General features: G+C 52.5%; 1 protein-coding gene across 6 annotated transcripts; it reads right to left on the reverse strand.

The window, feature by feature from the left end:
- Positions 1-1,826: 1,826 nt before the first annotated feature.
- TRAF1 (TNF receptor associated factor 1) lies at positions 1,827-24,123 on the reverse strand. 6 transcript variants are annotated; one of them, XM_022578879.2, is made up of 9 exons: positions 23,999-24,123; positions 22,126-22,180; positions 20,568-20,976; positions 18,567-18,651; positions 9,940-10,005; positions 9,034-9,444; positions 7,373-7,550; positions 5,242-5,390; positions 1,827-3,161 (listed from the first exon to the last, which is right to left on the reverse strand). In XM_022578879.2, exons 3-9 carry the CDS (start codon positions 20,705-20,707, stop codon positions 2,943-2,945), a joined length of 1,248 nt encoding a protein of 415 aa, XP_022434587.1. In that variant the 5' UTR covers positions 20,708-20,976; positions 22,126-22,180; positions 23,999-24,123; the 3' UTR covers positions 1,827-2,942. The 6 variants fall into 6 exon arrangements, with proteins under 6 accessions (XP_022434587.1, XP_022434588.1, XP_022434586.1 ...); XM_022578880.3 differs by lacking the exon at positions 23,999-24,123 and adding an exon at positions 23,719-23,940; XM_022578878.3 differs by lacking the exon at positions 23,999-24,123 and adding an exon at positions 23,630-23,940.
- Positions 24,124-25,499: the final 1,376 nt, after the last annotated feature.

Raw genomic sequence — 25,499 nt, forward strand, 5'->3', positions numbered from 1 at the left:
CTCGTCAACCTAAAAGAAGGAAAGTAACTAGAAGCAAAGACCTGGCTTCTAATTCCACTGCCTCCCTTTCTCCCACCTGACATTAGGCAGGGCACCTGGCCTCTCTGGCCTCAGTTTCCCAGTCTCTAAAAGGGGATTACACCATGCTTGCCTCACAAGGGTTTTGTGAGGATCCAATGAAACAGCAGTTTTGCCTGCATCTTGCCTCCCCTCCTCTTGAATCGTGTGTAAGAGGTAAGACATCAGGTGTTTGGTGCACTTAACATAGGGCTTTGGTGGAAGGTAAATTAGTAACAGTTTCAAATCATCATCTCATCCTGCTGTTAACAGCCTGAAAGGTCACACGCAGGTTGATTTGGGAACCTCCTACCCAGTGCTGCTACTTTCGGGCAGTTGGGACCACCTTAGATGCCTTCTGTGCTCCAGCCCATCCTGCCTTCCTGCCTTCCCCTCCGCGGTTCCGCCTCCCAGACCTTACCTGAGGGCAAGACTGCATCCCAACTCTGGGTCTTTACTGTCCCTCACACCCCTATTCTCTGCATCTCAAAAATATTTTAAGGGTGAGTTTACAGGCCACCTCTTCCAGGAAGCCCTCCGTGCTTCAACCAACGGATCTGAGTTCCTGTGCTGTCTCTGAGCCTCTCTTATGTATCAGTTTCAATGAACTACTTATACCTGTTTCACCCACTGCACTAAGAGTTTCTTGAGGGTAGGGTGCACATCTTACCGTTCCCCACACCCTAGGGGCCAGCACAGTAGGTCTCAATAAAGCTTTACCGAAAGAATGGCTGCAGCTCACAGTGTCTGAAGAGAGTATGTGTCTTTTCCCATCAGATATAAGCGATGAAAGGGACAGAGTGATATTTGTCCCTAGTAGTGCTTGTCCCACAAATCGCTTGTTACCTTAGTGAGTAGGGATGATTTTTTTTTTTTGGCCAGGATACCAGCTTTGAGACAGATGTCCCCATCACTTGCTGGGCCAGACCTTTGTTTCTACACACATCAAGGAAGCAAGTCAGCAGCGGGGACGAGAAAAAGAAGCCCTGACATGTTTGTAGCCTATCACATGTGGCAAGATGCCATTACACTACAAAGCACTAGGGCTCGGGTATCATATTTGGGCCTCGTGAAAACTTTGTGAGCTGGGCAGGGCCAGGCAGGATGCTTCCCCGTGTTTGTAAATGAAGAGGCTGAGGCATGATGGGATACCAGGTCTGGACTAGGGGTGGGTCTGGGTTTTCTGATATACTGATCCCACTGGGCCGTGCTGCTCCGTTACCTCTTATGTGAGCATCATCCTCACAAACGCTGGGCTAGAGAGGCCAGGCAGGGCTGCTGACCCATTTCACAGATGAGAACCCTGAGGGTGTGAGGCATGAAGCCCATCACAGCCTCGGCAAACAGAGGAAGAGTAAGCTGCAGGGAAGCCTGGTGGGGAGAGGCAGAGCGGGGGACCTGCCCTGCATCTCTGAGCGGCAACATGCAGCCTCAGGGCTCTGGAAAGATGGGCGAGGGTCCCTACAGGAACTGGTTGTGTAGGGACCTCCAAGGTGAGAAGACAAGCATGGGCCGCAGCCAGGCCAGGTGGGCAGTGGTGTCCGGGCCTTTCTCTCTCTAGCCTCTCCTGTGTAGCATCTCCTTTGAGGTCACAGAACTCAGCGAGGGAGGCAGACCGGGGCGGTTCCCCCATTACAGACAGAAGACTGAGGCAGAGAGGCCAGCACACCAGCCTTGGATGCCACCTGCAAAACTGGCGGCGCCACCCAGAGCTCACAAGTCACCACCAGCTCCCACAACCATACCCTTTATGAAAAGTGCAAAAGAGATTTAAAAAAAAATTCTTTCTTTGGTTTTATACATATAAAAGGTCAACATCTGTGGGCGGCTCAGCAGTCCTGATCCATCAACTAGAGATGTGGTTGCCTTCGTTCAACGGGCGACACGGGATTCTGGAAATGGCCAAGAGTGGGGCCCCCAGGCAGGCAGCGTGGAGAGTCTGTGCCCCTCTCCTTCTCCACGCTCCTTCCAGCTGCCTCTGGGAGCTAGGGACCTGGTTTCACCTGGAGAAGGTGGAGGGGCGCTCAGCTGGGGGACGCGCAGGACGCAGGGCCTCTGCGTGGCTCCGCATGGAGGGCAAGCAGGCTGCCCGGCCCAGTGTGGCAGGTGCCGTGCGGGTCAGCTCAGCCCACCTGGCGGTACTGAAGGTGAGTCAGGAAACTGGAGGGCATCGGGCTCCTGAATGTTTCCAGACCCCCTGCGGCACTAGGCCTCGTCTGGCCCAGGAGGCCTAGAGTCAGAGACTCTGGGCTGGAAGGAACCATGAAGGTCTTCAAAACCACCCCTCCCCGCATCTGATGCCCTCCCCGCAGCGTAGCCCCCTGGTTTTGCTTGTTCACCTCCAGTGCTGGGGAACTCGGTCCAGGCTGGGACAGATTGAATTCGCACTGGCACCCTGTCACTTCCACCCCCTGGTCCTGGTTCTGATTCCAAGCAGGACGAGAGCAAGCTCACTCTCTGTGGCGGCCTGCAGAGGTCTTCCCATCCCTGGAGCTTCTTTGCTGAGGTTCCACACCTCCAGCTCCCCATCCACGCCCCAGCCTGGTCCCCACACCCTCCCCATCTCGGCCGGAGTCCATCTCAACATTCAGGGCCGGGTGGCTCTTGGGGCTCCAGTGCTGCACGGTCAGTGCAGGGGGATCAGTCCTGCACCACCTCCTTTGGGACCCTGTGCCTTTGTGGGCCCAGTCCAAGGTCCCGCCACGCTAAACTGATAGCTAGCCACGGTCAATCTGTCCGCTCGGCTCACGTCATGCCAGCCCCGGCCCATCATTGTGCCTTGGGATCTTGGGCGCCAAAGGCAGGACCTCAGTCATCTTGCTGAACCCCCACCCGAGCGGGTGCTCCCTCAGGACCCGGGTGCGGCTTGCTCGGCCCCTCCTGCCCTAAGCGTCTGTCTCCACGATGCACTTGAGGAACATGGTGTCGTCCTTCACGTAGGCATGCTTGGGAGACTGCAGCTTGTTGAGGGGGAAGAAGAGTGGGCAGCCGCTGGCCACATTGGTTTCGCTCTGGGGCCGCTGGAAGGATGCTGAGTTCAGGTCGGGCCGGAAGGCGTCGATGGCGTGCTCACGGTTGTTCTGGTCGAGCAGCATGAAAGTGACCTGCGGGGCAGGGGCCAGTGGGAGATCAGGGACGGGGTCTGTGCCTGTCACCCGTGCAGCCCCTCTAACCCTGAGCTCACACTGATCAGGAGTCAAAGAAACACGTAAGGACCACACATGGCGTACAGGAAGAGCCCAGAAACGGAAGCACCTGGTGCCATGAGCAGGCTTCAGGGGTGTCCCATGATTAGAGCTCAGGTGTTCTAACAGGAAGGGGGAATTCAGATGCCACTGCCAGTTGTGGTTGGCGGTTGGGGGCTAAAGGGGGGACTAAGCCCGGACAAGGAGGCTGGACTCCATAACCCAAGATGTCCCTTCCTGCACTGAGGTGTCTGTCTGATCCTTCAAACACAGCTGGACCCTCCCAGGCGAGAGCAGACAGGCCTTCCACTGAGCAGACGGCAATCAACACCCTGAAACACGAACCCAGCTTCTGGTCTGTACAGGGGCCCTGTGTGCCTCCGAGAAGCCAACGATCTCAAAGTGACACACAGCTTCCTCCCTGGCACACGTCACTGAAATGCCCATCGCCCACTGCAGCAGTCAGTTCTCAAACTTGGCTGCACTTTAGAATTCCCTGGGAAGGTTTGAAAACTCCCGATGCTCACGCCTCACCATCTACGGGAGTGAGACCCAGTCATTAGTATTTTGAAAATCCCCCCAGCACATATGGGAACCACTGACCTACTGACTCATAGCCAGACCACTGCGGCACTACCGCTTCCACCCCACCTGCTCACCCTTATCTTCCTCCACCCAGCTGAGGTGTGGAGTCCACACCCTCCCCTTCCCTCCCCCACTCCCTTGCTGCCGCCGTCCACCTGCGGGGAATCCCTGCCACACTCCCACCTCCGGCGGCCCTTTTAAGCATTTTTAACAAACTTTATTTTTCAGAGCAATTTTAGGTGCACAGCAAAATTGAATGGAAAACACAGAGATTTCCGAGTACATATCCCCACACGACCTCCTACACTGTCAACATCCCCACCAAAGCGGTACATTTGCTACAGGTGATGAACCTATGTTGACGCATCATATTCACCCAAAGTCCCTAGTTTAAGGTTCATTCTTAGCGTTGTACATTCTATGGGTTTGGACAAATGTATAAGGACGTGAATCTTATCATTATAATATCATTCAGAGTATTTACACTGCCCTAAAAATCCTCTGCGTTCCACCCATTCATCTCTCCTCCCCTCCATGAAATCCTGGCAACCACTGATCTTTTTACTATCTCCACAATTTTGCCTTTTCCAGAATGTCATATAATTGGAATCATACAGTATCTAGCTTTTTCAGATGGGCTTCTTTCACTCAGTAATATGCCTTTAAGCTTCCTCCGTATCTTTTCATGGCTTGGTAGCTTATTTCTTTACAGCACTGAATAATATTCCACTGTCTAGATTTACCAGAGCTCATTTATCCGTTCACCTACTGAAGGACATCTTGGCTGCTTCCAAGTTTTGGCGATTATGAATAAAGTTGCTGTAAGTATCTGTCTGCAGGGGTTTTGTGTGGATGTAAGTTTTCAACGCATTTGGGTAAACATCCAGGAGTGTGATTTCTGGGTCACATGATAAGAGTATGTTTAATTGTGTAAGAAACCGCCAAACTATCTTCCACGGTGGCTGCGCCATTTTACAGTCCCACCAGCAGCAAGGCAGAGCTCCCGTGGCACCACATCCCCGCCAACATCGGGTGTTGTCAGCGCTTGGGACTTGGGCCATTCTACAAGGTGTGCAGAGGATCTGCCGCCTCCTCCCCTTTTCCTGAGAATGCTGTCAGTTCAGGCCAGCCCCACAGGACCTCCTCCAAGAAGTTTTCCTTATTCACCCACCACGTGAACTTCATCTCTACATGTCTTCCAGGGTCGCTGGTCCAAACATTTTAGCTCCTAGACCCAGAATGCAGCGAAGAGCCTTGGCTACTAGATGTGAACTCAGGCTCTTGTTTTATGAGGGAAAACTGACAGCACGGAGGGCAAAGGATCTGCCGAGGTCACACAGGCAAGTTCATGGCTAAATCAGGATCAGGACCCAGGTTTCCTCCATCCCACCCCCACTGTCCCCCAGGCCCATACCTTGTTCCGGAAAGGCCACGGCAACAGAGCATCATACTCCCCTCTCATGATCACGATGAAGAGGGACAGGTGGGTCCTCTTCCCCGTCCCGTCCCCATTCAGGTAGAGCCGCAGGCACAGCTTGTATCCGTACTTGGCAGTGTAGAAAGCTGAAGTGAGGAAGCCAGAGTCAGCGCCGAGGCAGCTGGAGAGTGCTAGGCCTTGCAGGTGAGGAAACTGGGACTGACAGTCAGGCATGCCCAGGTCATGGCTCAAAACTACAAAATCGGGACTCCCCTGGTGGCACGGTGGTTAAGAATCTGCCTGCCAATGCAGGGGACACGGGTTTGAGCCCTGGTCCGGGAAGACTCCACATGCCGCAGAGCAACTAAGCCCGTGCGCCACAACTACTGAGCCTGTGCTCTAAAGCCCGCAAGCCACAACAACTGAGCCCGCGCACCACAACTACTGAAGCCTGTGTGCCTAGAGCCCATGTTCCGCAACAAGAGAAGCCACCGCAATGAGAGGCCCGCACACCGCAACGAAGACCCAATGCAGCCAAAAAAAAAAAAACCATAAAAATGAAATCTGGGGATGGAGCTCAGCATTCTTCTCCGTTATAGAGCATCAAATCTTGGAGATCATCTGGCCTGGTGGCTGTCAAAGGCCATCAGAATCAGATTGCCCCTGGAGCTTCTGACTCAGTAGTGCTGGGGTGAGGACTGAGAACTGGCATTTCTAACAGGGGATAGAGATGCTGCTGGCCCTGGGATCACACTTCTGATTTAACCAACCTGCATTTTGTAGTCGGGAACCCAAGCCCAGCAAGGGGAAGTGGCTGGCCACAGTGTCACAGTGTACTGGGGGCAGAGACAGAATTAGGGGCCAGGCCTCCTACCTCCCAACACGGACTTCTTTCCGCTGCCCTAGGCCAAGCGGTGGGGGTCTCCTGGAGGCTGGGAGAGAGTGCGGTGAATCACAGTGCTGCCGGCCACCGCTGGCAAAGGCCCCCGGGGTGAATCATCCCCTGGTGATCAGGCACAGGGGCCTGTGGGCTCTCTCCCTGGGCAGCTGAAAGAGCCATCTGAGTGTGGGTTCCAGTAGCCGTCACCATGAGGGCCCTTCTGGGAGGGGCTGAGCGGGGACAGGGTGTGGAGGGTATGCGGGAAGGAGTGGAGGAGGGACAGGCTGACAGTCTGACTCATCTGTGCCCCTTGTGTTTTGGTAGAACAGGAAGCCAGAGACACTGCTTGCTTTTTCCCTCTCTGGAAAGAAGCCAGGACAAAAAAGCTTATGTGTAGGAGGCGAGGCCACCCCCTGAAGGGGTTGTCCCTGTTCCTGAGGAAAGGGGGCTGGCTTTGGGACCCAGCCTGCTCTATGGTGTGGGGCAAGCTCCCATGCCCCTCTGAATCCCAGCACTGTTGACCTTGGGTGTGTCGGAGGAGCAGATGGCCAGGAAAGGCACGAGGCTGGAGCAGATATGAGTGGTGGTTAAAACTGCCATGGGCAGAGATCCTCCTTAACGACCCACCCGTTTACTTAGAGGCGCGCGAGTGAGGCCAGGGGAAAAGCACACAGGTCTGAGCACAAATACACACATTGTTACACTGACAGCTATCAGTTAATTAGGAGAAACAACAACCGAGTAACTGCCTACTTCATGCAAGACATCGTGCCAGGCCCAGGGGCCCCAGAAACGACTAAGAACTGCCCCACTGTACACGATACTCAATCACGTGCTCCCCACAGTGGTACACAGAGAGTTCTCCACTTGTCTTATTTCAGACCACGGGGTCTCTGAGGGCGGGGCCCCATGGTATTTACCTGTGAAAGTCACCCTGGGCGTCCCTCGCATCTACACAAACTTTGGTTCACAGCGCACTCTCTTTCACAACCGATATCCACACAACGTAGATCATTTTATTCCTACTTGCAGACCATGACGGACGTCCAGGGAGGTATGCCTGGTGCAAACAGCCCCTGATCCACACGGCTGAGCGGGGAGGGGCCTACTACCTCCGCGGGCCTGGTAGGGCCGGGGGCCCGAATGGACACTGGCCTAACTGGACGCAGCCCACCTGTCAGAGCGGAACCCGCCCCCCCCCCCGCCCGCCTCCCCCAGCTGCTGTCTGTGCCCCCAGGGAGGCCTTACCTGGGGAGAAGAGGCTGACGGTCCTGCCGCAGGCTGACTCATGGCACCGCCTGGTGACACTGGTGACCTTCCATAGGAACGTGCCGTCGTAGGAGGCCTCTTCCATGAGGCGGAAGCTCTGCTCCAGCTTGACCAGGGCCTGGTCTTTCTGGGCCAAGGTCTGCTGCAGCTCCATCACCTGGGGCGGGGAAGCCCATTCAGCCAGGGGCACCAGAATCCAGCTTGGCGGTGGGATGGGGACAGTGGGATATAGAGACAGAGCTGCCCCCGAATTTGCTTTCCTTGCCTCCCTCAGCCACGTGCATCTGCCTTTGTACATGCCGTCCCTCCTGCCTGGGATTCCTTTCCCTTCCTTGTCCACTGGCCAACTCCTGTTCGTCCGTCAGGAACCTGGCTCACAGGGTTCTTCCTCTGCAAAACACTTAACCACTGCCCTAGCTCAGCTGGTTTCTCTCTTTCATCTTCGATCTTATAGAGGCTTTACAACCATCTGAGATACATTTTTCTGCCTTTCCAACAGGATAGATGGTCTCCCCTATCAACGGCTGGGCCCATGCTCATTTTATCTGTGTCCGTGCCTTGCACAGTGCCTGGCACGTAAGAGTAGAGCCAGGAAATTCGTTAATGAACTGAAGACACAGTCACTGCCCTCGGGGAGGCCATCACCTTCCAACTGGGGCAAGAGTTACATAAATAAATCCTTTACTTCACCACCCAAACCCAGTGCCTGGCTCTTCTGGTAGGTTCCTCCACTGACATTTGAAAGAATACAAATTTTTTCTTGGGTGTACTCAGGTAGGGAAGTCAGGAATGGAAGTGAGTGTCCTTAAAGAAAACTGAAGCCCTAATTTTACGGATGGGAAAGCTGCAGTCCTGTGATTTGCCCAGATCTATACAGCAAGTTAATGGTGGACCTGGAACGAAAATCCAGGCCTAACTCAACATGAGATGGTGAAGTAATGTTGCTGCCCCCCCAAAAAGCAACATTAACATTGTGACTGGTTATATTAAGAGAAGTACAAGCTCTGGAACAAAGGAGGGGACAGTCTGGTGCAACCAAGAACTGTCAGGTAAGTGGATTATCTGGTGGTTTGACACCACCACTCTGAGTGTGTGGAATCCTTTAGAGGCTGAGCCAGCACCTATGAGGACAGCATGAAACGATGTGCTCTGATGAAGTGGTGAAGGCACTGGGGGTGTTTAGCCTAAAAAAGGAAACACTCAGGATATTATTACTGATTGCTCATCTCTGAAGGGCTTCCATGGGGGCTAGAAGTCAGATGTTTTGGGGGCCCCGAGGGGCAGGGAAGACACAGGAGGCTGATTTTAGTTAAGTATGAGGGAGAACTTTCTAGCGGTGCAAAATGTCCAGCTGTGGAATGAGATGCTTGGGGTGGGAATAGTCTATTGCAGAAGTTTAAGCAAAGGAAAGGAAGCACTGGACGGGGGAGTTTGACCTTGACTATAACTTCTGACTCAGTCCTCTTCCTAGAAGGCTGTGGGATGCAGGAGAGATATTTTTGAAGGAGGAGTGACTGGTCTGCACAGGGAGAATGCTTAGCAGGAAGGCTGGTCCTCTGCTCTGGAGACAAGATGGGGTGGCGGGGCGGTCGGGGGGGGCCCTGAGCTGCCTTGAGGGTAAACGTGCCTCCCATGCTCACCCTCCGTTCCAAGCTCAGGATGTGCTCACGGCCCAGCCGGCTCTGGTGGATGGAGGCGGCCAGGGCCAGGTGGGAGGCCTCCACCTCCTTGTTGAGGACGGCGACAATGTTCTCAAACACGCACAGCTTCCCCTCCAGCTCAGTCAGGAGCTTCTCCTTCATGAAGTGCTGCAGGGCCAGCTCCTCCTGGCTCTCGGAGCAGGGGGCCCGGTAGCAGTCCACCTCTAGGTCCCCAGCTGCCTCCACAGCCCCCTGCAGCTGCAGGTCTGACAGATTCCGCTCCAGGGCCATGGGTCCAGACCCCAGGCCAGAGCCCAGCTGGGTCTTCCACTGTTTCATGAACCCTAACAGCAGGTTCAGGTGGGTAGCCTGGGAGGTGACCTCATGCTCCTGCATGAACTTTGGGCCCCCCTGCCAAGAGAGTGGGGCTGATCAGTGAAAACAGAGGGGGAGGGAGGACCAGGGAGCAGTGGAGAGTCCTGCCACCAAAGGTTGCCAAGGGAAGTCATATCCATTCACCCGGCCAAGGGAAGTGTACAGCAAGAGGGATTCGGAGAAGGACCCTGGCATGAGACATACCCATGATGAGCTGTGTCCATCCCAGCCTCCAGAGCAACAATTCTGCCATGTCCTTCAGCACAGTGATGATTCAGGACCATGGAGAGAGGCAGAGGGGTTTTTGGGGGTGCGGGCGGTGGTCATTTTTGTGATGCTACAATGCCCAGGTGAGACATTAAGAACTCCCCTGAGTACAAAGATGGTTTACTAGTGAATTTGTTGCTTGGGAAAGTCATGTAAGGTACATCCAGAGGCGTAGCTTGATGTTGTGGGAACATCCCGGAGGGGCTGATGGGAAGGTCTGAGACTGTAGTATACAGATCTCCTCTCTTACACACAGATGCTTACCTTGAAGGCGCAGCCAACACCTGCAAAGGGACACCCAACTCCAGCCTCAGCCACCTCGGAGTGATCCTGGAAATAAGAACCATGTCACTGGATGTTATGGGGCTCCCAGTGGCACTGGGGCTCTCTGCAAACCACCAGCATCCACCAGGCATAAGCTGGGCTGGGCCACAAAACTTTGCACATGCTGTTCCTTCTGCTTCAGCCATCCTGTAACCCTCCTTCAGAACAAGAGAAGGGCCCCTGCTGTGGTCCTGGGAAGCGCTGCCACCTCTCCTGCTGGGCCATATTCCACTCAGCCCTGTAATCGTCATTTGCTTTTTGGTTGCCCCCCCCGGGCCTGGGGGCTCTGTGAGGGCCTCTAACAAGCAACTTGACAATACTGTCAACCTGTGTGTAAGTCTGAGGAGTTCACAAAATGCTTTCATAGTCATAATTCTTCCTAGGGCCCCTAACAACACTTGGGGATAGCAGGGTAGGTTTTTTGTTCCCATCTGATTGATGAAGAAACTGAAGCTCACAGAGGGCCAGGGATTTACTCAAGGAGGAACAGCTAGGAAGCAGCACAGCTCCAGGGATCTTCCTACCCCATGTCTCTATCTCTTATCAAGAGTAAGTCCAGGGCTTCCCTGGTGGCGCAGTGGTTGGGAGTCCGCCTGCCAATGCAGGGGACGCAGGTTCGTGCCCCGGTCCGGGAGATCCCGCGTGCTGCGGAGCGGCTGGGCCCGTGAGCCATGGGTGCTGAGCCTGCGCGTCCGGAGCCTGTGCTCTGCGACGGGAGAGGCCACAGCGGTGAGAGGCCCGCGTACCACAAAAAAAAAAAAAAAAAAAAAAAGAGTAAGCCCAGGAGAGACTGGGAGAACACTTTTTCCTAAACATAGACCTGGAAAGGGCTTATATCCAGAATACATAAAGAACTCTTACAATTCAATAAGACAAACAACCTAATACAAAATGGGTAAAATACTGAACAGATACTTCACAAAATAAGATACACAAATGACAAGCCTATGTAAAGATGTTCAACATCACCAGTCATCAGAGAAATGCAAATTGTAACGAAATGCCACTGTCCACTCACTAAATGGCTAAAATTTACAAAGAACGAGAATATCGAGCTTTGGTGAGAACGTGGAGGAACTGAAACACTCATAGGTTGCTGGTGGGAATGCAAAATGGTACAATCGCTTTGGGAAAATCTATGGAAGTATCTCATAAAGTTAAATCATACATACATAAGACCGTGCTTATCAAGTTATCAGACAACCCACACATTCCACTCCTAGGAATTTACCCAAGAGAAAGTGAAAATATGTCCGGGTGTATGTAAATGTTCACGGCAGCTTTACTCATAAGAGGCCCACGCTGCCAGCAATCCAAGTATCCATCAACTGGTGGATGGATGAACAAAGTGCGGTATATCCGTACTCCAAGACACTACCCAGCAGTCAGATGGACTAAATTACTAATATGTGCGATAACATGCAGGGACCTCAAAACACGCTAAATGAAGAGAGTCCAACACCAAAGACTACATACTGGGATTCTATTCTTACAAGATTCTAGAAAAGGCAAAACTATAGTGACAGAAAATAGACCAGTGGCTTCCTGGGCTGCAGCTGGGGGAGACTGACTAAACAAGGGCACAAGGAAGCTTTTTCTGGTGCAGAAACATTCACCCTCCTGACTGCAGGTCACACGATTGTATACATTTCCCGGCATTCATCAGTCTGTGCACTTAAAATGAGTGAATTTTATTACATGTAAATAATATCTTGATTTTCCAAGAGCTTTGTTGTTGTTTTTAAGAATAACCTCATGGGGTGATGTGAAGGGAGATTTGGATGAAAGGAGGGGAGGACAGAGGTCTTTTGGGCTGAGCAAATACAAAGCCACACTAGTTATTCTCTAATAGTAAAATAAGTGAGAGCTATGGGCTTAATGAGTACAGTTGGTTTGGGACACAGAGCACAGCCCAGCAAAAGGCCACCCCCCACTTTGCCCCATTGCCCCGGGCTTCAAGCACAAGTTGCTCCCAACAAAGAATAGAAAACAGATGTTTTACTGGGGAGGGGTGTGTAGCCTTGTCAGGGAGACTGCAATGGCCTTGGAAAGTGCCCTGTGATGCAGCCTCTCCCAGAAGGTAGTTCCTGACATGAGGGAAGGATGGAGGGCCTGAGGCCAGGGAGGAAGCTGGCAAATGCACGAGGGGTCATCTCTCAGGCCCTGAAACTCCCTATGAGCCCATGATTCGAATCCTCTGCCGTTCTAAGGGTATATGCTTGGAGAGTCAGAGGGAGGTAAAAAGGTGAAAGTGATAGAACTAACGGTGGGAGTCCAGAATCACCCACAGGTGGAGAGGCACATGTTCCTTTGGCATCTGAGCCCTGTGGTGTGTCTGTGCAATGAAAGCCCATGCAGGCTGGCAAGTGCTACATGGGTGGAGCGGGCATCCTTATTACCATGTACAATGGGAGTGGGCTGGGACCAGCCTCTCATGTCTGGCAGAGGAGGGGCAGGGGGTAACTTGAGAGGCCGCTGGTGGCCAGCCAGGCTGCCCAGAGTCCCACCATCAGTCACTCAGTCTCTCCTTCCTTGGGGTGCTTTCCAGGGTTAAGGGGGTGGGCTCTGGAGCCAGCCTGTCAGGGTGCAAAGCGCATCTCTGTCACTTCACACACTATCTATGTGGCCCTGGGAGAGTTATTAACCTCTCCATGTCTCAGTTTCCTAGTCTGCAAAATGAGTATAATAACAGAACTCCCCCTTATAGAGTTATGGTGAGGATTAAATGCCATAATATATGTAAATTCTGACATGAGTGACCTATTGTGCTGTAACAAAATACCACAAACTTATTGGCTTAAAACAACCCCCACTGAGACTTCCCTGGTGGCACAGGGGTTAAGACTCCGCGCTCCCAATGCGGGGAGCCTGGGTTCGATCCCTGGCCAGGGAACTAGATCCCACATGCATGCCGCAACAAAGGAGCCCACCCACGTGCTGCAACTAAGGAGCCAGCGAGCCACAACTAAGGAACCCGTGAGCCGCATCTAAGACCTGGCGCAACCAAATAAATAAACAAACAACAACAAAAAGCCAACCCACAGTTTTTGGGTTGGCCAAAAAGTTCGTTCTGGTTTTTCATGTCATGGGAAAACCCGAACGAACTTTTTGGCCAGCCCAATATTATCTTACAGACCTGGAGACCAGAAGTCCTAAAAGTGAGCAGGATTGTGCCCCTTCTGGAGGTCCAAGGTGAGCATGTTTTCTTGTTTTTCCAGCTTCTGAAAGCCACCCGCACTCCTTGGCTCAGGGTCCCTCCCTCCATATTAAAAGCTAGCAGCAGAGCATCTTCCAATCTCGCTCTGATTCTGATTCTCTTGTCTCCCTCTTTTGGGGGCCCTTGTGATAACAACAGGCTCACCAAATAAGCCAGGGTCATCTCCCCATCACAAGATCCTTAATTTAATCACATCTGCAAAGTCCCTTTTGCCATTGTTATGGGCTGAGTAGTGTCTCCCCACCCTGAATTCATATAGGGAAGTCCTAGCTCCCATGAACATGACTGTATTTGGAGACAGAGTCTTTAAAAGAGGTAATTAAGTTAAAAGGAGGTCATTAGGGTGAGCCCTACTCCAGTATGACTGGTGTCCTTATAAGAAGAGAAAATTAGGACACAGACATCCAGAGGGAAGATGATGGGAAGATGCTGGGGGAAGAGGGTATCCACAAGCCAAGGAGAGAGGCCTCAGAAGAAACCAACTCTGTCTAGACCTTCTTGCCTCCAGAACTGTGAGAAAACAGATTTCTGTTGTTCACACCACCCAGTCTGTGGTACTTAGTTACGGCAGCCCGAGCAGACTAATAGAGCCATGTGAGGTAACATATTCACAGGTTCCGGGGATTAACACGTGGACATCTTTGGGGAGCATCATTCTGCCTGACGCGGTGCTCAGTAAAGGTTACCCATGATTAGTAGAAGTACTATTATTAGCAAAATTATTCCTGTGGATTAAGCACTGCCCTTGGGACATCTTTTTCCTTTTGCTAATGGCTGTCACATTCACGCGTCTCATTTAATCCTCACATCTCAAACTCTTAATAACTAATTCTGTAAAACCCTATTTTCCCACTGGAGGTTCTGCCTCTCGTGTAGGTGAGGAAGCTGAAGCTGAGATGGCCGGTGACTTGCAGGATGCAAGTTTGGGGCAAGGCTGTGGCGGAGGCCAGGGGCCTGGAATCTACGTCCAGGGTCCTTCCTCCCCACCAGGAGTCCTCACCTTGACTAAAGGGTAGCCTCATCTGAAGTCCAGGGACCGAGGGGACTGGAGAGGGAAGGGGCTGGGGTCGCAGAGGAGGAACGGGGCATCTGTCCTGAGCCAAGCCTGTGCCTGTCTGGTGCCACAGGAGGCCCCTGTGTGAGCGGTCTCATTGCCTGCAAACTGCTAAAAATAAAATTCGCAGTGGAATTTCCTCTGAGGAGGAAACAGAGAAAGCAAAATCCCAGCCCTGAGGGAACACTTGTCCTCCTGTCCACGGCCGAGAAGTCTGGGGGTGTGTGGTGTTCCCAGCTTCCCTGCTTACCCAGGCCCTTTGTGACGGGGTCAGCAGAGAGCTCGATCAAAGGGTCCCCACTTGGGGACCTAGGGGTCTCCGAGAATGTGAGTGTCAAGAGGGTGCCGGGAGCATGAGAGCTGCCTCCGTGAAGCTACTGCACAGAGCGGAGGGTCTGCAATGTGCCAGGCACTTCCCACGCTGCTGTGCTGGGCACTGAGGCTGGCCAAGGTCTTGGATGCCAGGAGGGGCTGTTTTTGCTTGGGTCTCAGCTAGTGCTGAGGGAGAGGCACTCGACAGTGACAGGGTGGACTCGGTCTGCTCGCCAGTTCCTGCCCGCCTCTGTACCTGAGCCAGTTTCCTTTCTGGCAATCTCTGCTTGGCTCAACTGCCACCTCCTCCAGGAAGTCCTGCCTGATTCCCCTAGTTGAAAGTAGTCTTGCCCATTCCTGTTTCCACAGCATTTGGTGGATTCCAGCACTTAAGGTGGACTGTGTATTTAAACCTGTGTAAAACATTTGGGGGTGATCCACCATCTGGAGGCAGCAGAGAGAAGATGTCAGCAGCCTAAGGGGCAGGAGTGGGAGCCTGGCTCTGCCCCCCCTTTGCTGTATGACTAGTGCAGGCACACCTCTTCACTGAACCTCGATATATTACCCACTGGTGAAATAGGGGTATCACCACTGCCCATGACACAGGATGTCATGGGATCGATAAGGTTACAGATGCAATTGTCAAGCTCAGAAGTGTAAGGGGGTTCATCTCCACGCATTGCATTTCAAAGGACACAGATATGCACAGAGGCTGAGGACAGACTCAAGATGGACGTGGTCAGCGTCCTTCCACAGACTCAGGACGGCCTCAGGGGACAGAAGGCTGACTGACTTACTTTTTGTGGCCCCAAGGGAGACAGACTTCAGCTCAGTACAAACAAAGAGGAAAATGGTACAACAATTAGTTCCCCATGGTGGAAGTGGTGGTTTCATGCAGTAATGAGCTCCCCGTCACTGGAAGGACACAAAGCCACTTGGCAGGAATCCAGTACAGAACGGAAATTGGACTAGACAGCTTGACCTCCTATTGTTTTCTGATTCTAAAATAGTTTAAGGCACTCTTGTAAGCCCCTGGCAGCAGCTTGCTTTTGACCTTCCTGAGTGACCTCAGAGGAAAGCGAGTGAGAGAAACAATCCCATTCACAGGGTCTCAGGCAGACAGAATTGACTGCTATTTCCCAGCCACCGGATCGTCCCCTACTTCATTGTCACTTCTGTAGGAAGGTCATTCCAGGCAAGAACCAAGTCTCTAACCAGGTCAACAGTTATCCTTTAACATCTGCTTCTTACATGAGCTAATCGGTCTCGGGCTTCCAGCACTTCTTAGAGAGACATTAATCTAGTGAAGTCAGAGGAGGAGGACAAACTGATAAGCAGATGGCATGGAAAGTGTTGCAAGAATGGGCACCTCGGGGCTCAGCTCAGCTGGTCTCCGGCCCGGCCTGTCCACCCCACCTTCACTTCCCAGGTTTCCCCAGATGCACAAACTGCAGAATCGCCACGTATGCGAAGTGTTGATTTATAATCAGCTGTTTTCCTTTGGTCAAAAGTCCCCCCAAAGCTCCCACCGGGTCAGAAGCTGAAGGAGTCCCTGGTCTTTCCACTTGTGGCTTTGTGCAGGTGTCAGACCACTGGCTCACCCCACCCCCCAGCTTTCCACTGGGGGTGTACCCTCCTCCCACTCTGTAGCCTGTTTCAGTGCCTGTAATTCCATCATTAGAGTCACTTCATTTGGTTTAAGGCAGCAAGTTTCAAACTGTGCTCTGCAGGGCCCTAGGAATCCCCAGTGTCTCTGAGGGGCTGGGACAGGAGAAGGAAGTGGGGTAACCGAAAGGACGGGGCTCCAGGCTCCCCTTTAATCAGAACGCTTCTACTTTCATCTGATTTCACATTAACAAAGATGAAAAAATTAAGACTACTGGGTTGAGAGAGATTAAAATATCTCATCTTTATGTTATCTAAGATTTGTACAATGAATCTGTATTCATTTTGTTAAGAGGCAAGAATAAAACACGTCAGAACAGCAGCCCTGATGCCTTCGGGCAGGCAAGTGCCTTAGAAAGCATCTAGCCCATGTCCTCTCTTTCGAGGGTGGAGTACAAAGATCTTAAATAGGGAGGCTTGGAAAGTTATTCCATGGGTGTTAATCCTATTAGCTCTTAACCACATTGTAGAGTATAAAGTTCTGGGGAAATGCACTGGATCCTTACTATTATTCCCTTGAGGACCTGCGGGGGGAGAGGGTTGCTGACAGGAAGACAGGAAAGCCCTCAAAACCAGCTCTGGTGGGGCAGGAAATTCCTCCAACTCTCCGCAGGCGAGGGGCCAGAGCGGAGAAGGGATAAGGAGGCGTGGAGAACTGCCTGCCTCTGGTTCCACAGCGGGAGGGAGAGCCGTCCTGCCAGCCACTGACTGGCAATGGGACATTGCAGATGCTGGAAAGACCCTGCACAGTCAACCTAGCATCTTCACTTTACAGGTGGAGACAGGGGAGTCATCTCAGCCATGCACTGAATTATAAAGCCATCCTCAGACACCAGTCTCCTGACCCCTGGGCCATGGTTCGGGCAAGGGTGGAGCTTTGGTTGAAAGGAGCCGGTGCCTCACAGTGTGGACAGTGCTGGTGGCCAAGTTGGCGAGGCCCTGGTCATGAGGGAGCTTTGCAATGAGACGCCCCTGTGGGTGTCGGGGCCCATGTGTAAGAGGGGGTTAGATTTACAGCAGGGATTCTTAAAGCTTTGGATTCACAGACCAATACCAGTTTGTTTGCTTTTTAAATTAGGAGATGAACATAAAGATTGCCATTTTAAAATTTTACTAAATAAAGGCTTTACCCCCGAATTCTATCACCTATCACAATCATTTCCTTTATACAAAGACATGAATAGGAAGGGCATCATCTCAGAGTAAAGGTTGACTCTATAAATGGAAAGAATTTACTTTTATAAGAAAAACTCATAACAATTTCCTTATTTTTTTTTTTCAATCATTTTTGTCATGAACTGGTGGGAATGGACCAGTGCTGGTCAACAGGTGGGAACCTCTGGGCTGGACAGATTACCTGCGAGGGTCCTTCTCCAGCTCAGAAGGGCTGGGGTTCTAAACTGATGCCTGAGGGTATCTCTTTGGCCCCTCACACTACCAAAGTTGCATCTTATTCCTGGAAGCACGGTTTGGCAGAGCCGGAGAAGTGAGATGAGGATGGCCTGTCCCTGTCTGAGGGCAAACAGGGCCAGAAAGAACTGTCTAGGTCAAGAGTTGGCAAACTTTTTCTGTCAAGAGCCAGAGAGTGAATATTTTGGGCTGTGAGGCCTCTGTTGCAACTATTCACCTCTGCTGTTTCAGGACATAAGCAGCTACAGGGACTTCCCTGGTAGCACAGTGGGTAAAACTCCACGCTCCCAATGCAGCGGGCCCAGGTTCAATCCCTGGTCAGGGAACTAGATCCCACATGCATGCCGCAACTAAGAGTTCGCATGCCACAACTCAGGAGCCTGCCTGCTGCAACTAAGACCCGGCACAAACAAATAAATACGTAAATAAATATTAAAAATAAAAAAGCAGCCACACGCAAGGCATATATACATGAGTGAGTTGTGGCTGTGAACCAATATAACTTTATGTAGGGACCTGGAAGTTTGAATTCCTTATAATTTTCATGTGTCACAAAATCTCATTCTCCTTTCAATTTTTAGAAACCTTTTAAGTGTAAAAACCATTCTTTGCTCGTAAGCCGTACAAACAGGCGGCAGCCTGAGTTGGGCCCGCAGGCTGTGGTGTGTTGACCCCTGTCTAGATGCTGTCCTCACCCTGAGTCTGTCACGGGTCGGCCAGGGGGCTTGGGGCAAGTTGCTTCCCCACCGCAAATGTCAGTCTCCTCACTGCTGACAAAATGAATTCAGTCTAGACTCAGACAAGGAAGGAGCCACCTGGCAGGGACTAGGTGGGCAGATACCTACTTGGCCTCTTCCCCTGCCAACGGAGACAACTGACAGACAGTCTTTCCTGGCAGTGCCAACTTACCTGCTCCTGAGACAGAAGGCTTCCTGGCCTCTCAGATGGTGTGTCGTCCCCTTTGCATTTGGGACAGATCCGATCCTCACCATTCCTGGGGACACATGAACAAATGCCACTGAGTGAGGCATTCACGACTCCATGGCATCAACCACCGTCCCCAGAGCTCCAAATGCCTAGCCCTTGCCCAGTGTGGCAGCTGACACCAATGAGCCTGCAGCTCCACCATCCCAGGCCCACCATTCCCAAACCAATGTTTTCCTGTAGTTTGCAGTGAGCTTCTCTGGCAGCCAAACCTGATCTGAAGTGACTAGAGGCTATTCAAGCCCCTACTTATCCCACTTAGTGTGAATATTTATGTTTGCAGAAATATTCATTGCTTGATTATAAGGTGCATCCCCAATTCCCGCTGGAAGAATTACACAGTAATGCACTGACTTGCTTTTCTAAAATCTGAAAAACTTCTCCATTCCAAACTACATCTGACCCCACGGGTTCAGATAAAGGATTGTGGATGTGCAGCTATATTAGTTCTTCTCAGCTTCCTCTATTTTATTTTGGTCTCTTATTTTTAGTAATTACAGATGACCATGGCCTCTCAGAATAAGAAGGGGCCTCCGAGAACACCTAGCCTGAGGTTCTTAACCAGGAGGGGGTGCCGGACTCTGAATGGGGTGACACATGGTCCTATGTGCTTTAACAAAGTTCCCAAGCGATCCGGTCCTCAGTGAGAGCCACGGGTCAGGCCCATTTTACAGGAAGGAGAATGAGGCCTCAGAGGACGTATGGATCCACCAAGGTCGAGGGAGGCAGGCGCAGAGCTGGGCAGAGCTCTTCAGGCCTCAGGCCTGGATCCCTCTCCCGCCTCTGCCGGGTTTTGGAAGGACAGCGAAGGAAGCCAAGAGACCCATTGCAAAAGCCTGAGATGAAGCCAGGATGGTGAAACCAGTCGAGCTTTGCTCCTCCCCCCACCTGCCCTTCTCACCACCACCTCTCTCCGCCTTCTCTCGGCCTCCTCCTTTGTGAAAGCATTGGAACTCCTCAAGCTTGCCTGAGAAGTTTCCCACCTTCTTAAACTGTAAAGTCCCAAACAAAGGTCATGCTGGGGGTGCACGGCAGTTTAAGAACACATCTGCCAGGAAACTGACCTGCGGCAAACTGACCTCATCTGTCCATTAGGCCTCACTGTCCTCATTTGTAAAATAGGGTAATAATAGTACCCACCTTTCCAAGGAGCTTCTGAAGACACAAGAGTGCTTGGCACACAGTTGGTACATAATAGTTGCTTAAGGTGGGATACTGGCGATCATATTGATGTCACCTGAGTTATTTATATTTTACATATAAATATACACATATTTTAATATATAATATACAATGTAAATTATATATGTATATTTTATACACATGCAAAATGTGTGCATTGTATATATTTATATGCAAATATATACTTTTTTTTTATATATACATCCATAAATGTATAATATATGAATACAAAAAATATCTAGTCCCCTTTAAAAGCATTCCCAGCAAACAGTCTGAGGTGATGGGTGATATTGTGGAAAAAGATATATTTGTACAGCAGTCTGTCATTTACCAGGGAGTTAATATTCATTATTACAAGGATTTTTTGGAATGTTATTGACTGGGCCTTGTAACAATCCTGGGAGGTAGAAAATCACTTTACAGGCATTTTACAGACAAGGAGGCTGAGACATCAAACAATTTGCACAGGCCACACAGTAAGTAGCCCAGCTGGACCCAGAGGCTCTCCCCCAGACCCCGGATGGCCTTCTGCTAAGGGAGCTGACGTCCTTCTGTGGCTACTTCTCCTCCCACCAACAGTCAGACGGGGCAGTGTCCGGGACCCTTGAGGAACAGGTGTGGAAGCTGAGGCCAGAGAGGTGAAGTCACCTGCCCAAAACCACAGCTCCTCTCACCCCCGCCTCCCGTGAGGGGTCCCTCCCTGGCACCTCCTTCCCACCCGCCTCTTCTCCTCCGACCCCTCACCTCACGTTCTCAGAGAGACAGACGGAGCAGCAGAGGGGCCTGGGCTCTGGTGGGTCCTGGCAGACGGTGGGGGGGCACCCAAAGGGGAACTCGTTCTCATCGGGGGCGGGGTGGCGGCTGCTGGCCGAGCCAGAGGCCATCTCAGGGTCCCAGGCTGGCTGGTGGGGGGCCCCTGTTCAAGCTCCTCTGGGGAGGGGACCAGCTCCGTGGAGTCTGTGCTGGGAGAAGAGGTGAGTGCTGGCCGGGCCACCCTCTCTGATGTGCGGGAGTCTGATGATTTTATCTTCTCGCTGGCTTGTGCGGTTCAACGTCACAGCTGAGTCACAGCAGGGATGAGACAGGAATTACCCTTTGTGGTGAAAAAAATCCCCTGGATGGCGACTGCAGGCTCTAGGAGTGTCCAGTCATTCTTTTGAGCAAGAGGGAGGGGAAAGCAAGTCAGAGAGAAAAAAGAACCGTGTCACGGACTTTCAGGAACCACAGTTAGAGTTTCCCCAGTCGGAGGACCTCAGGCTGCCACTGGCTTCCTCCACTTCCTCCCCAGGGGACAGGAGCAGAGAGAGCCCCTGTCGGTGACTTGTCTATGTTCCCTGGAACCTCCGAGCAGCCTAGGATACTCGGTGTGGGTGTTCACTGCCCCAGTGGAAATCCCCAGGGTTCTGGAGTCAGGTCCAAAAATGCAAGTTCTGTGCATATTAGCTCTGCCCTGTCCAGAGTATCTTAGGTAAAAGTCACTTTTGCACAGCGGGTCTCGGTTACCCCATCTGTTTAAAAAAAAAAAAAAAAAAGGAATTGCAACAGGATTATCTCCAAGACTTCTCTGGGGTCTAAAATTCTGGGACCCCATGGCCAAGGCCAGCAGGAAGGCTTCTGATGGCCCAGCCCTGCCCGTGGCGTTCTTCATCAGTATGTGTGACACCTGGCCTCCCCTCTGAAGTCCGAGGCCTCAGGACCATGGACTGCTCAGGGCCCTACCTCCACGGCCCCACTCAGGAAGTCATAGGTGGCCACAGACTCGGATCAGGCGCCACCACTTCCTGGCCCTGAGAAGAACAAAGGTCTAGATAAATACAAGGTCACGAGGAGTTGGTCTCCGCAGCCAAGTGGGACGCAGATCCATTGCTGTGTGGGAAGCATGGCTCCTGGCACATCTACCATGCCCCAGGCAACATTTTCCTTCCTATTCCTTAGAGCAACCTGTTAGGAATTCCGCAGGCACGTGGAGGCACAGAGGAGCAAGATGCCTGGTCCAAAGTCACACAGCACCTGGTGGTACAGCACGATGACCACCAGGTCTGTGGGACTCTAAGCTCTGTGTTCTTCCTCCCATTCAAGAGAGGCAAAAACAAGGCAGCTTGGTGGAGCCTACAGAGCCCAGGATGGAGGTCAGAGCTTCTAGCCTTTGTTTCCTCACCTACCAAATGGAAAAGATGATCCCTCCACATCTTTCTATTCTGCTGGGCTGCTACTAGGGGTTTTGCAAACTTTCATAGTAGTTTCAAATCACAGGCTTCGAGGTCTGACAGATCTGAGTTGGGACCCCGAGTCCATCACTTACTAGCTGTGGGTCCTGGGACAAGGTCAGTAACTTCTCTGCACCTCAGTTTCTGCATCTGCAAAATGGGGTTAATATTAATACCTACTTCACCTGACTTGTAATAACTAAATGAGATCATGGGTGAAAGCATGGCATGGTGCACGGCCCAAGTGAAGTGCCCGAAAAACTTTGATATTGATGATGGCCACAGCCCTTCCAGCTCCTCAAGGTCATGAAGAAAGATTAAAATGGTAAGTTATGCTTGTATAGTGTTTTCACATCCATCAACTTTAGATGAACCTCACAAGTGGGCAAGGCAGGTCAGACGTTGTCCTCTGACCCTAGTAAATTCAACTGTCCACCTTCCCGGGAGCGATGCTGAGTCTGCCTGGGGTCACTGGCAAAGAGGGCATGGCACCCTACCCTACTGCTGCAGTGGAAATCAGGACCTCCACCCTCACCTGGGCGGAGAAAGACTATCAGAAAGCCACTCACTTAACCATATACCCCAAACCTGCAAACTTCCCTGCGTCCCCACCTGCTCCCTCCTTCCCTTGGTTTGGCACAGGAACCCAAGATTTCTCTCTCCATCCAAGTTCTTCGGTCCCTTTCTCTCTGCTCCCTTTTCTCTCCCCTCTGTCTTCAATGCCTCCCAGCTCCTTCCTATCAGCAGCAAAATATCGCAAGCTGCTCTAATAATTACAAGTGAAAAGTAACAGGTGCTTTTAGTGCCGTGTTAAGTGCTTTTACAGGCACCATCTCATCTAATCTTCACGTGAACCCTATGAGGCAGGTATTGTCATCTTCATCCCCGTTTTACGGAAAAGGGAACTGAGGCACCAAGAGGTTCAGTGACATGCCCGAGGACTCCCCGATAGTGAGTGGGGACTCGGGAGCCCTGAGCCTGTGTTCTAACCACACATGGTGCTTTAAAACGCCCTCTACCCTCATTCCACATTCCTCTCCAACATCTACACCTTCTCACTTTAACATAACTCCTAGAAAATACTGTCTACACGGACGCTCCGCTTCCTCACTCCAATCTCCATGGAACCATCTCCCCAAGGTTCTCAAGGTCGAGGGTGCCAAACGTCCGGGGCTTGTCCCAGTTTCTATCCAACCAGCCCTGTGGCCAGCACCTGACACGCCTCTTGGCCCCTCCTTTCCAGTTCCCTTCCTTGCTGTGGCTTCCTGTACCCCTTCCGTGCTCCCCCCGGCCCCACTTCTGTGGCTGCTCCTCCTTATGTCTCCTTGACCCCCTTCTCTTCCACTCTGAACCGCCATCAGTCCCATCTCTGCGCACCCCCCCCCGCGGGCCCCGAAGACGCGGAGTCTCTGCACTGTACACCCGCGTCTCCCCAGCCTTCCACTTGTCCTACGGGGCGCAGCTGGACCAGACCCCACTTTCCCTGGGAGTTCCGGTGGGCCGCCCCAGGATGAGGTTGGGCTCCCAGCTTTGCGATCCCACCGCGTCCCGCAGCCGGAGCACAACCACCCCCCGCCCGGCTCAGTGATGCCGGATGACCTGTCCGTGTCCCCCAGCCCCGTTCGTGCGCCCCGCGCGGGCTGGTGACGGCCGTCTCGCCACCGCCACATCTCCGGATGCGTGCGCACCGATGGGAGCAGAGCGGCGCCCGCGACTATTCAAGGATGAGCCCCCGCAGGGCTGCCCCGGGCGCCCGCAGGAAGGGCGGGGGCAGCAAGTCCGGGGCAGGGCTCTGCAGCCAGGATTCCAGGTCCCGGAGGCGCGCGGGGAGGGGGCCTGCACTTGGGGAGCCCCCGCCCCCGCCCCAGAGAGCTGGAGCCGGGCTGTCCCGGGCGGGGAGCGCTGGGGCGGCGGCCGGGAGCCCCCGCAGTCCCGGGGTGGGTGGGGGCGGGGTGCAGTGCAACCAACCTTGGCGCCGCCGCCGCTTCCCAGCGGCCCGGCGGGAGCTTCCGGTGGCGCGAGGGCTCGGCCCAGGCGGCGGAAACCGGGGAGGGCAGGCCCGGGGCCGGTTCCTGCAGCCGGAGCCGCCTTTCCGAGGCGGTCTCGGGGGCGGGGCGAACGCTGCCCGGATGGGGAAACTCGCCCCTGGGCGGCATCCACGGCGTCGCAGGCTCTGTTTTTCCACTGAAGACTCACCTTCCGTTCGCCTTCTCCCCGCGCGAGTTCCTGGCACGTGTGTGGGACTCAAAGTGTTCGCAGACTAAACGAACACGGACCTGGGACTTGATCCCCCATCCTGTCCCCTGCCTGCCTGCAATCCCGCGTGGGGTGGGGCGAGCAGCAGCAAAACCCAAGTCTTAGCCCTCTTAGATTCCTGCAAGGTCCTAGCACAGTGTCAGGCTCGTCCAAGCTTATTGGGTTGGAGCAATCAGCGAAGAGATGTACAGAGCGGTTCTGAAGGCACGGGGCTTCCACAGAACTGGGTGTTTTCAGGAACCGTTTCTGGTTTTGTCTAAACACACACACAGCCACTTATTCCCTATGAATTTTGTGTATATCAATCAAAATAGTTATGGTACCTAGTGTTGGGGTAGAATTTTTGTCTAAAAGGTACAAACAACCTTTATTTTTGCGAATTTGATAAAGGCTCCTTCTCCATCAAGACCTAACATCTGCAGGACTGTTAGCTGAGGAAGGAGTGAGCCTGCCTACTTTGTTGGTTTTGTTTCCTTTCTGTGGCTCAGAGGCACCCATTACATTCTCTATGTATTAGGGTCCCATTTTTTGTCTTGACACCAACTGGAGTTGGGAACTGTGTTTTACTCCTTTGGTTTTGTTTGTTTTTAACCTGGGATGTATTTAAGCCTCTCACTCACCTGGGGCAGAACTCCCAGCTTCTGCCTGAGGAGCTGATGCTGCAGGATAGAATCCTCCTGGAGAAAGGAGGTCCTCGGTCCTACCTGGAGGGGAGGCGCCTGCCTGCAGACAAGCAGAGGGGCTCAGGGGCCTCCAAGACAGGCAATCTGTGGGACGCTGACCAGAGGTGGCTTCTGTGGTCACGTTCAATTCTAAGAGAAAAGGATTTAGAGCTTTGAGTCTCTGATTTAAAAATTCATTGATTCTCAGTGCAGTGGGACCTCTAAAAGCCCTTCTCTGCTCCCACCTCTCTCCCACCCGCCCCCTTCCTCCCTGCCCCGGGCCAGTGTAAGTGAGCAGGCAACCTGACTTTACTGTCTTCATGTGCCACATCCTGTTTTCAGATTAATGAGCTCATTTGGTGGAAATTTACCAAGGGAAATAGTTTAATTTTGGAAAGTACCAAAAACTTATCTGTAGTCACTCGACTTATTTTTGGGGGGTCTTGAAATAGAGGGGGCATCACCAGGGGACCTCTGAGCACCTCAGCAAGTGGCAAGCCTGCAGAAATCGAAAGCAGAGCCCAGTGAGGCTTAACCTGACTCAGAAGGGA

The sequence above is a fragment of the Delphinapterus leucas genome, chromosome 6, assembly GCF_059928025.1.
Source record: "Delphinapterus leucas isolate spDelLeu-1000000601 "Yukka" chromosome 6, BTC_Dleu_Yukka2, whole genome shotgun sequence".
NCBI classification, from domain to species: domain Eukaryota; kingdom Metazoa; phylum Chordata; class Mammalia; order Artiodactyla; family Monodontidae; genus Delphinapterus; species Delphinapterus leucas.